The following is a 12,579-nucleotide window of genomic DNA, read 5'->3' on the forward strand; positions in this document are numbered from 1 at the left end:
TATTATTATTATTATTATTATTATTATTATTATACCACAGCCCACCCCCCAAGGTCATCCGTGCCCTAATCCCCAGAACCTGTAAACATGTTATGTTGCATGGCAAGGTAGAATGAAGGTTGCAGATGGAGTTAAGATTGCTGATTTCTCAGAGTCCATAGTCTCTCGCGCTTCATTCCCCCTTCTGATTACCCCCCCTTTCTTTGACTCTGAGAAACAAACTGAGGGCTTCAGAGGGGAGGTGGGTGGGGGAATGGGATAGGCTGGTGATGGGTAGTAAGGAGGGCACATATTGCATGGAGCACTGGGTGTTATACACAACTAATGAATCATTGAACTTTACATCAAAAACCAGGGATGTACTGTATGGTGACTAACATAATATAATAAAAAATATATTATTATTAAAAAAAAAGATTGCTGATTTCTGAACTTAAAGAGATTATCCTGCATTATCCAGGTAGGCCCTTTGTAAATTTAAGAGTTCTTCAAAGGGAAAGAGGAACACAGAAGAGTCAGAACCAGGGAGATAGTATCATTTGAAAGACTTAACAGGCCATTACTGGCTTTCAAGATGGAAGGAGGCCACAGGCCAAGGAATGGTGGGCAGCCTCTAGAAGCTGGAAAAGATAAGAAAGTGGGGTCTCTCTTAGAGTGTCTAGAAGATAAGAGCCCTGCTGACACCTGGAGTTTTAGCCCGTTGAGACCCGTCTCAACCTGCTGACCTCCAGAGTTCTGTGAGAATAAATTTGTGTTGGTTTAAGCCACTAAATTTGTGGTGTTGTAGAAAACCGACCTCCGCACTTCGGACCCAAAAGATAAGGCGAAGACAGAGTTTGGGATATAGAGGAACCAGAGCTTTATTGCTTTGGGGGCAAAGGAGACCACACAGGCCATGGCCTTCAAAAACGGCAGGCCCTTTGGGAGGAAGGGGCTGGGGTGGTTTATGGGGACTTACAGGATCTAGCCGGTTTTGGCCAGAATCGTGTAGGTGCTGCCAGCCTCCTTCATGACGTCTTGAGGGTGGTACCGGGTCCTGAAACAAAAGGCTAAGAAGGGAGGAGGGGAGCTTTGCGAAAGAGAGGAAAACGGTTACTTCAGAATAGAGCTTCGCTGAAGCCTCAGCGCAGCCATTTTGATTTTTGTTCAACTTCATGCTTTTAAGCGGTTTCAGTGGTAATCCTCGGTGGCAGCAATAGGAAACGAACACAGCAGGGCCTAGAAAAAGGGAAAAAGTGGCATTTTTGTTCATCACGGAAGGCAGCATGATAAATCTGTACTTGGAGAATCCTGTGTGGATGTTGAAAACTCACTCTGTACAGAATGCAAGTAACTTCATGCTCTTCAGATCTCTCGTACTCCTTAAACCCTTTCCTGCTTTTTACCTCCAGCCCTCAGTAGAGCTCAAAATTGCCTAATTATCTACAGAGGATTCTGTCTCTTAATTAAAGTGCATCTGTGTGTCTGATAGGCAATAGATCAGAGAAGGGGAAGGAACTCTCTGCTCTGGTAAGTAGGATACATTTGACCTTGACTCATCCAGGGAGGATTTGTTACCTTCAGCAAACCAGGATCCATCTATGCCAGCACAGTTTTCTACTTAAAAGGAGTTATGATCTACTGCGTGGTACAAAACGTAATTGGCAGAGGGAGGGGTTTCTGGGTAGGCTCTTTCTTAGGGTCAGTGACACCTGCAGGAGGTTTTGTAACTTCTCTACTTACAAATTTTAATCTCTTTTTTCAAAAGCACAAACTACGGTGATGATGCTGACGGTGATGATGCTGACGATGGCGGCCGTGATGGCCGCTGATGCTCACCGAGCACTTCCTCGGCGCCCGAGCTATGCTTACGTTTCACATCCTTCACGGCAGTTCGTCTTTACCACGGCTCCTGCCTCTTTCTAATAAATTACTCTTTCTGTTCCTTTTTAGCCATCTGTCCATAAACGCACATAAACTCAGTGCGTACACATCTCAATCATTTACTCCTCAGTGTTATCCCCTTTCTGCAGTTCCTGATGAATCCTGAAATATAATAAAACAAAATTTTAGCTAGATGCACAAGAACTCCCCATCTTGAAGGGAGAGAAAGAGTGACTACTTTACTCACAAATACATGTCTGAGAAATTAGAGGCACTGAGCTTAATTTGACACAATTAACACTAATTACATGTTAGCATCCTTCGTTTGGGCTTCTTCTCCAGGGAGACTTACCATTTGCTGATTTATTTCTCCAGGAGCCGTATTATGTACGTTGCATCAAACCCAATGACAAGAAATCCCCACAGATATTCGATGACGAGCGCTGCCGGCACCAAGTAGAGTACCTTGGACTACTGGAAAACGTGAGGGTGCGACGGGCGGGGTTTGCCTTCCGCCAGACGTACGAGAAGTTTCTTCACAGGTGAGAACAGACGAAAGAACCCTGACAGATAGCGACAAGTCTGGAGTCCTCCCCGTGTATGACAGCGCATCAGCATATACTAAACAGTCCAATGTTTGTCGAATGAACAAGAGTCGAGGGAACTGCAAATATGAAAAACCTTCTCAGTCAGAAGAGTCTCCCTGAGTTTATGTTTGATGGACCATGAGAAAAGATTCATTCTGTGGGGGGAAATGTGGGCATTGTAGTTCGGTAGATGGAACCTAGATTCGGAGTCTGGGTTGGAATCCTGGGGATGCCACTCATTTGCTCGGTGATCGTGGGCTAGAAATTTAACGTCTTTGACTCTGTTCCTCCCTCTATAAAATGAGTTTAACAACACTACCTCGTAAGGCTGTTGTTGTGAGGATTCAGTTAACCTAAGTAAAAAACCTAGGTGCCTGACACATAATAGATGTTCAATTAATGCTGCTTGTCCTTACTGACACTAGGAATTATCATAATAACAAAATATTAAGCAGCTAGTCATGGAGAGTGTGCAGCTAGTCTACCTGGTTTGAATCCTGGCTTTGCCATATCTCGGCATTTTGACCATGGGCAAATTACGTTATCTTCCCATGCCTCTGTTTTCCTCATGTGTTAAAAAGGGGGATGATAATAGTAACTACTTTTTGGGATTGCTGGAGAATTAAATGAGGTTATGCATATGTATATAAAAGTAGTTAGAATGGAACCTGGCATATAGCAGTCATTCAATATATGTAAGATATCATTGCTGCTGTTATTTATTGTTAGTAACGATAATGATAGTTGGCAACTGGGACTCATAAAGTTCCTTTAAATTCCATCTGTTCATTTATCTAAAAATATTTATTGAACATTTCCTGTGTTCTAGACTACAGATTCCACAGAATATGAATAAATAGATAGATAAAATTTTGGGTGCTCAGAAGAGTCTCTAAGGAGATAATAATGGCAGGAAGGAGCCAGCCATGCGAACATCAGAGGGAACAGCAGGTGGGGCAGAGGGAACAGTGAGGGAGAGGCTCTGTTGTGGTAGTAAGTGTGGTGTGTTAGGTAGCAAGCGTAGCCCTGTGGTTGAGGGCTGCTCAGTGACAGGGCAGGGGTGTGAGATAAGATCAGAGAGGTGGACAGGGGCCAGATCATGTGGAGTTTTATAATCCAGACTAAACAGTTTAGATTTTGGCTAAATCTGGCAGGAACCCATTGGTGGATTTTAAGCAGGGAGCAACCTATTCTTATGGCTGTTTGAGGAGACACCGTGGCTGCTGTGTGGGTAGGAAGCAGGGAGACATTTAGGGATGTTACTGCAGGAGCCTGGGAGAGGGGGTTTGCTCGTGCCTTGAACAAGAGGCGATTATAGATCTAAGGGTAGCGGATAGATTTGGGATGTTCTAGGGGAAGGTTGACCAGGCTTGCTCATGGATTGGCTAGATAACAGAGGAACAGAGAAAGGAGTGAAAGATCACAATTAGATTTTGGCATAGGTAAGCATATACCATTTGCTGGGATAAGACTGGGTAAGAGAAGCTTGAGGAAGAGGTCATGAACAGGGCCAAGGATGGAATCAAGATTTGTCTCTTGACTTTAGGTTTGAAATGGCTACTAAAAATCTAGGTAGGAATATTAAGTGAGCTATTAAATACACATATCGGGAGTTCCAGAAAGAAGCGCAGGTTGGAAATAGAGATGCTGGAGTCATTAGTCTAGAGATGACATATAAAGTCTTAGAACTGGATAGAGAACAGAAGGAGGTCCATTCAAACATTGAGGTTTGTGATCTGACATGAAGGAACCACCAAAGAGAAGAAAAGGAGCCACTAGTGAGATAGAGGAGATACTGGAAGAGGGTTAATGTCACAGAAGCCAAGAGAAGATGGCATTTCAAGGAGAAAGGTGTAGTTACCATATCACACATTGCTGTGCAGTCAAGTAAGACAAAGGTAGAAACTTCAGCATTAGATCTGGCAACATAGAGGCCAAGGCAGAAAGGGCTGGGCAGAACCCGATTTGAACAGGTTGGGAAGTGAAGTGAGAAGCTGGATGCCTGTAGACAACGCAGGAATTTGTACTGTGAACAAGGGCAGGGAAGAATGGAAGCAGGAGCACAATGTGAGGTCACGAGACACTAGGAAACGTATGCTGGTAGGGCTTATTCAGAACAGAGGGAGAACCCAGTGGGGCAGGACCAAGGGAGGTCATCGTCATCATCGTAATATCCTTGAGAAGACAAGGCTTGGAATCCCACGCACAGGTGGAAGGTTTGTCATCGTTAGGTAGCAGCAGGGACACTTCCCCCATAGCAACAGGACAAAAGGCAGAGAATACGAATATAGATGCAGAAAGGCTCAAAGTTCGGCAGATGGCAAAGATGATGTTCCGATCTAATTGCTTCTGTTTTCTTAACCAAGCATGAGGCAAGGCCAAGAGAGGGGGAGTGGGGAGAAGGAGAGGTGGTGTGGGAGGTTTGAGGGGAAGTGGGAATACTCATTTTGGAGAGTGGGAAAGCACAGATTTGTACGGTAGATTGCCGTCAGGAAGATCCGAGGGTCTGTGTGAGATCGGAGGTTATCGATGGATAGTGATAACACCAGCATCATTGGTTTTCTCCACCGGTGTTCAGCTACTTTTGCACAGAACTGAGAGGGATTGCACTAAATGGAGACTCTTAAAATGAATAAAGTGCAGTAGCCTGGAAAATTCGAACCTCATTTTACACTGATCAAAAGATTATGCGCAAAACTGGCCATTTTCCTTATTGAAATCACACTGTCCTTTGGATTTGATTTTTCATTTGCTTATTGAGGCTGTAGAGTTGGAATGTTTCCATGAGTAGAGATGTTTTTATTCTGAGTCTTGATTTCAAACAGTGTCAAATTATGTTAGAAAGATTGCTAGACCGTTGTTATTACGCTTAGAATTCTAGCAGTTGCTCGGTCACAGAATTGGGGTTTTTGTTATCACCCTTAAAAATCCGCAGACATTAAATATTGGAATGAGCACAGTGGGACTGCATAACTATAGGATGGGGCTGAACGGAAAACATTTTATATTGAGACAAAGGGGAGCCACGGAGAGTAGCTGGGGTAAGAGAACCGTAAGCAAGCCTGACTTGGAGGAGACAAGGAGTTTTGTAAGTGCATCCATATCATTTACATTCAACTCAGGAAGTTTTGGTGTGTTTGTTTCTTGGCATGCGAGACACGCTATAAGGATTGGAATATGTTTTCTAATACACACATAAAAATACAGTAGAAAGGGTTCAAAGGAACCTATGAATTTCAAATATGGTGGTCTTAGTGGCATAAGGTTAAATCCATTTCTACTCCAAGAACATCCCCAAATAATATAAATTATGTATCTTTAAAACCAAGAAAATGCACAGCCACACTGTGGAATCAAGGGGTTTGAGTTTCAAGATGTACACAGAAGGAATCTGTGGACGTAGACAAGATAACAGTCAAACGTCTGAGAAAGACCAGACCATGAAGAAGAGACAGTAAGCCCAACAGATGCCAAAACTTACCCCCGCCAAGGAACCAGAACAAGGAGTAAATGGCTTTGGAATAAGCCTATTTAATATTTTCAGAGAGATAAAGGAGAGAATTATGGTCCTAGAATAGAAATATGAAGTCAGAAACAAGAACAGGTAATTATTGGGAAGAATAATTAGAGATTTGGAAAATGAAGATCAGATTAAACACAACCGAAGAGCACATTGTCCATCAGTAGGAGAACGAGTCAGCAGCATGTCGTGTGATCACACAGTGGCTGCTGACCAGCGTTAAAGGGGATGAACGGCTGATACAGCAACAAGAATGAACAGCGCATTATGTCGGCAAAGGAGAGTCACCAAAGAATACGTGCTTTACGCTGCCACTTACATGAAGTTCAAGAACAGGTAGAAATCAGAACCGTGGTCAGTTCTGGAGTCAGGGAGCTGATGGGAAGGGAGAAGGGGGCGCTCTCTGAGATTGTGGAGATGTTCTGCATCTTGACAGGTGTCAGTTTCATGGTTGTATACATTTTTCAAAACTTGTTAAACTGGATACCTAAATGTGTGCATTTTACCGTATGTAAATTTCACAATTTAAAAAAAATTAAAGTAAACCTCTTTTAAAAAGCACATGAGTAACCTGGAAGCTCAGGAAGAGTTCTTGCAGATCTCATCACAAAGAAAACGAGAGATGGGAGACACTGAAGCTCGGGCAGTATGTCAGGTCGATCCAGGAGTGCCGACACTGTTCAACAGGGGCCCCCAGAGGGAAGGAAAGAGAGAAGAGGGGAGCAGCACTGTTCGAACAAATAGTGGCCAGGAATTTTCCTGAACCGAAAAAAGACAGAAATCTTCAGATTGAATACACTGAGTGGAAAGCATGTGAATTTTTTACAAATGAAAATTAAGTACATTATGTTCACTTTTAGAATATTAGAGATAAAGGAAAATACTTAGAGCTCCCAAGAAATGACAAAGTACTACCGGGGAATGAGAATCATACAAACATCAGACCTCTCAGTAGTAACATTTGATGCAAATAGACCAAGCAACAATATCTTTACGGTGAGAGGGGATGAACTTTATACTTAGAATCTTATTCCATGCCGGGGCACCTGGGTGGCTTACTCAGTTGAACGGCCAGCTCTTGATTTTGGCTCAGGTCATGATCTTGGGGTCCTGGGATAGAGCCCTGCATCAGGCTCCCTGCTCAGCAGGGAGTATGCTTGAGGATCTTTCTCTCTCTCTTTTCTGCCCCTCCCCCACTCACACTCTTTCTGTCTCTCAAATAAATAAATAAATCTTTAAAAAGAAGAATTTATTCCATGCCAAATGATCATTCAAGAGCGTGAGTACAATAAAAATATTTTCTGACATATATAGGCTCAAAAAACTTACTATTCAGAGATTCTCTGAAAAAATCTTCTAGAGCAAAAGGAAAAATAAATGCAGAAGAGAAAAATGGAATGCAGAAAGTAATATTGAGCAAATAAAGCAGTGAAACTTTTTAAGTCTAAATATGTATCCACTGTAAGTGGGAAAAAGTCTTTAGTAAAAATTTGGAGCAAAAATGAAAATTGGAGGGGTGCCTGGGTGGTGCAGTCGTTAAGCGTCTGCCTTCGGCTCAGGGCGTGATCCCAGCGTTCTGGGATCAAGCCCCACATCAGGCTCCTCCACTAGGAGCCTGCTTCTTCCTCTCCCACTCCCCCTGCTTGTGTTCCCTCTCTCGCTGGCTGTCTCTCTATGTCAAATTAATAAATAAAATCTTTAAAAAAAAATGAAAATTGGAGTGAGAACTATGGAGAAGTAAAGACTTTTGTACTGTTTATGGGAAGGATATAGATGATAATTAGCTAGACAGGAAAAAATAAACATATTTTCATATAAATAGATACTTTTTATATATTAAAATTTTTATTATTTATATATATTAAAATTTTAAGACAATGATAATAACAGTGGCTAACACGTGAATTGCTCACTGTATTCCAGGCACTGTTTTGAGTGCCCTGTGTATAGTACGTAGTAAGTCACTGGAGGTGACAACCAGATGAAAAGATGGCACCTCCCTTTTTTTTTTTATGTTATGCTAGTCACCATACAGTACATCATTAGTTTTTGACGTAGTATTCCATGATTCATTATTTGCACCTCCTGTTTTTATGCAGATGAGGAAACTGAGGCACTGAAAGTTTGAATAACTTGCCCCAGGTCACAGAGCCAAGTAGTGGCAAATAGGCACCCTATTTGAACTCAGGCAGTCGCCTCCTGAGCCTACCATCAGTGCATTGCCTCACAATGGAAGGGATGGTTTTCAAATCAAAGGAGAAAATAAAATGAAATAAAGAAAACTCAGTCCATCATCCAAGAAAAAAATGGTAAAAAGCAACAGCAAGAAAGCACACCTAAGAAAATATAAAAGAAGTTGAGACAGTGGACATATATTAATAATCACAATAAATATATTTAACTTACCCTTTACAAGACAGAACTGTGGAAAGTTGAGTCTATCTAATTGATGATTATGTAAGTCGAGATTAGGTCCTCTCTAGAATCACCTCGGAAGGGTGCTGTATGAGGCCGTGGGGTATGCGTCTGGGAAAATAGCCTGTTTCTACTCGGCAGACTGTGTTTATCTTCCGCTTTACCTAAGACGAACTTGTTCAGATTGAGAGATGGCCATGTTATTTTATTATCATACCTACTGAACTAATTAACAGTGGGACGTGGGGTGGGATAGGCTCGTGAATTAGACTAATGGTTCTGATGCTGGCAAGAGAAAAAGTAACATTTTCCACTGTAAATTTTTGCTTTTAGATTCTGCAGATTTTTTAAAGCTGGGTTTGAACCTACATTTTTACTTGTCACTTTTCTTTATTTTCATTTCTTTTATCGAAAAAAAAGAGAAGGGTTTTAAATGTTCTGATAACCTTAAAAGCTGCTCAAGTCTTTCAGGGAGATAATACCAGCTGTCAGGAAGCCGATGAGTTCAGCTTTTTAATTCACAAGTTCAGGATGCTGGTTCGTGGGAGAACTGGGGTCTTGCCATTTTACCATCGGGAAGAAAGGAGGAACACCTTGGCTGAGCAGTGTGGCGGCTTCTGCAGTATGCCGAAAATTTCAAACCCACCATGACTACCTGTACTATATCCCAAGTTGACTCTTACTCTAGCTTTTTTTCCTTTTTTTCTTTTCTTTTCTTTTCTTTTTTTTTTTAAGGATTTTATTTATTCGACAGAGAGAGAGCACAAGTAGGCAGAGTACAGACAGAGGGAGAAGGAGAAGCAGACTCCCTGCTGAGCAGGGAGCCCAATGTGGGGCCCAATCCCAGGACCCTGGGATCACACCCTGAACCAAAGACAGACGCTCAACCAACTGAACCACCCAGGCGCCCCTCTTATTCTAGTTTTAAAATTAATCTGGGATGATTCTGATTTCGTTTCCTTTTTTCATATGATATTGCCTCTCTCCTCATATTTGAACTCTTTCATTTAGTTTCTGTTTCTCTCCCAACTGGCAAGTGAGTAGGCTTTTAAATGTATAGAGTGGAATAATGGGGGTTGGTGGTTGATGAAAGAAGATCAGGAAAAGACTAAAGAATAAGCAGGAACCAGCCTTTGAAGTAGTAGATTAAAAAGCAACGGAAACAACATATGCAAAGGCTCTAAAGCAAGAAAGAGACAACCACAGTTACAGGACCCTAAAGAAGGCCAGTGTGATTGGAGTATAGTGCTGAAGGGGGAGAGCAGTAAAAGTTAAAAATGATGTAAGGCTTTCTAGAAAAGTCCTGTGGCAGCTGAGCTTGCAGAATGGATTGGGGAGGAACTGAAAAACAATTCAGGAGTCTATTGTAGTAAGCTTCATCGTGGCTTGGATTAGGCTTGTGGCAGTACAGATGAGAATAGTTGAATTTTAAATGTATTTTAGAGGTAGACCTAGTAGGATTTGAAGATGAATTAGAAGGACTGAAAGAGAAGAGAAGGGATCAAATAACAATTCCCAGGATTCTGGCTTTAGTAACTGAGGGCACTGAGGGGGGAAAGTGAAAGAGAAATGTAAGACGCCCTCAAGACTTATATAGGCATTGGATATATGCATCTGAAGCTCAGAACTCAGAGCTGGGCTATGGATAATAAATTCATGAATTGAAAAATAAAGTGGATGGAATAGATGAGGTGATGTGGTGAGGTCGTACACAGAAGAGGACTTGATAGGAGCCTTGGGGTACTCCAACATTTGAGGGTCCAGTAATGGAGGAGCTGTAGCCAGAAAATGAGATTGAGAAGAAATATCCAGAGAGACAGAAGGAAATCAGGAAGGTCACGCTGTCATGGAAGCTAAGAAAAGAGAGATCCATCAAGAAGGGATCAGAAGCCACTTAGGTATCTATTACCTCAGCAAGAAATGTGTGAAGCTCTACGAAGACCATGTAAAGACTCCCAGGAGGCCTAAAAGTAGACTTGAGCAAGTGGAAAGATATCCCTTGTTCTTAAATAGGATGATTCAACATCATAGATCAATTTAATGAATTTAATGTGGGAACCCAATAAAAATACCAGCAAGATTTATTTGTTTTGTGATTCTTTTCCCCTGGAACGATGCACATTGATTCTAAAGTTCATATAGAAAAATAAGCAGGCAGGAATAGCTAGAAAGACCTTTTAAAAAGAAAAGGATGAGGAGAGACCACCAGATATTAAAATATACTTAAGACATCTATGATTCAGGGCACCTGGGTGGCATCTGCCTTCAGCTTGGGTCATGATCCCAGGGACCTGGGATTGAGCCCTGAGTTGGGCTCCCCAATCAGTGGAGAGTCTGCTTCTCCCTCTCCCTCTGCCCTCTCTCTAGCTCATGGTCTCTCAAATAAATAAATAAAATCTTAAAAAAAAAAAAAAAGACATCTGTAATTAAAACCACATAGGACTGATGCACAGATGGACAGACAAGCAATGAAACAGACCAGAATGTCTAGAAATACACTGAAGTACATATGAAAACGTTAGTATGTGATTAAAATGCCATATTGAATCACAGGGAGAAGATGGACTTTTTAGTAAATAGTGTTGGAACAACTGGGTAGCCACTTGTCAAAAGATAAAATTGGATCCATACCTCACACCGTATACCAAAATAAACCCCAAATGGATGAAAGATTTAAATGAAAACAATGAAAATATCTGACTACTAGAAGAACATGTAGATGAATTACTCTGTAACCTAAGTGGAAAGAGAGCCTTTCTTGTATGGATTAAAATTCCAGTGTAATACATGAAAAAAATTACTGAATTTGGCTATGTGTATTAAACAACTTGTCACTAGGGGGAAAAAGTTCTGTGGTTGGCAGCCTTCTCAGATGGTCACAGTGATGCCACCTCTTAGTATTCATGCCTTTTGTCACCCCCTTCCCTTGAATGTGGGCTGGCCCTAGTGATTTGCTTCTAGCAAAATGGAATTTGGCAAAAGTAATAGAATATCACTTTTGAAAGGAGGCTATTACCCTGTGACTTCTGTCTTGCTCATTTTCACTCATGAAGAAGCTGGTGTGTAGCGAGCTGCCTTATGAGAGGCCAACATGGCTGCTTGCACCTAGAAACACAATTGGTTCTTGTGTATTAATCTTATATGCTTCGTTTTCTTTTAGTGATAATAGCTTTCATCTGAAGATCTGCTTCATTTCCTTTGAAGCGAGTCATAAATAATGTTAGTCTTATTCCTTCCCCAATCCTACCAGCTTATTTATTTATTGGTCTCACTATGCTGGCTGGAAAACCCATGATCGAGGCATCCTTCTCTTGTTTCTGTGCATAAAGAGAATTTGTAAAGGTTACCCATTTATGAATGATATTTGCTGTAGGTTCTTGGTAAATTAGCCTGTACCAGATTAGGGAAGTACCCTTCTATCCCTAGTTTAGTAAGTCTTTATCATGAAGGAGTGTTCTATCTAGTAAAGTCTTTTTTCTACATCTCTTACCAGGCGAATTTATTCAATAGTCTTTCTGCATCTATTGAGACCATAGGTTTTTCTCCCTTAACTTGTACCCTGTTTGTTTTTCACGCAGATACAAGATGATCTCTGAATTTACCTGGCCCAACCATGACCTCCCTTCAGACAAAGAGGCTGTCAAGAAGCTGATTGAACATTGTGGTTTTCAGGATGACGTAGCTTATGGGAAGACCAAAATTTTCATCCGAACACCCCGAACACTGTTTACCTTAGAGGAGCTCCGTGCCCAGATGCTCATAAGGATTGTCCTCTTTCTACAAAAGGTAATTTTATATTTTATATATAAGGATCAGGTCTTGCTTTTATGTTCTTAGAATTTTGCCGGATGTTTTCTTTGATTCAGGAAATGTTCACAACGGTATATTCTTTGTATCTATACCTACCTTAGAATGTTTTCTGTTGCCTTCACACATGGAAAATTTATTTGGCTGCCTGAGTTCAAAATTATTCTATCCTCAAAACTTAAGACGTTTTTATCTTCTGGTATTTAAAGTTGGGGAGATGTCTGAAGTAGCCAACTTTTTGTCTCTTGTATTTAACTGGGTTTTCTCCCTCAGCCTTACTGGGTAAAGGACTTTTCTTCATCTTGTAATTCAGAAGTGTTGCCGACGTATTTAAAACCCACTGCTCACCCGTCATAACGTGCTGACCTGAAGCTCATAAGATCATAG

At 41.4% G+C, this 12,579-nt stretch overlaps 1 protein-coding gene across 1 annotated transcript in view; it reads left to right on the plus strand.

Annotated features, from left to right (window-relative positions):
- MYO1D (myosin ID) overlaps positions 1-12,579 on the plus strand; it is a 247,767-nt gene that overhangs the window by 46,798 nt on the left and 188,390 nt on the right. The window contains exons 15-16 of the mRNA XM_040639835.1: positions 2,239-2,405; positions 11,964-12,171. Of these exons, the coding sequence (XP_040495769.1) occupies positions 2,239-2,405; positions 11,964-12,171 (375 nt within the window). The remainder of the gene's footprint in view (positions 1-2,238; positions 2,406-11,963; positions 12,172-12,579) is intronic.

Source organism: Ursus maritimus, unplaced genomic scaffold (genome assembly GCF_017311325.1).
Source record: "Ursus maritimus isolate PB19 unplaced genomic scaffold, ASM1731132v1 scaffold_24, whole genome shotgun sequence".
Taxonomy (NCBI): domain Eukaryota; kingdom Metazoa; phylum Chordata; class Mammalia; order Carnivora; family Ursidae; genus Ursus; species Ursus maritimus.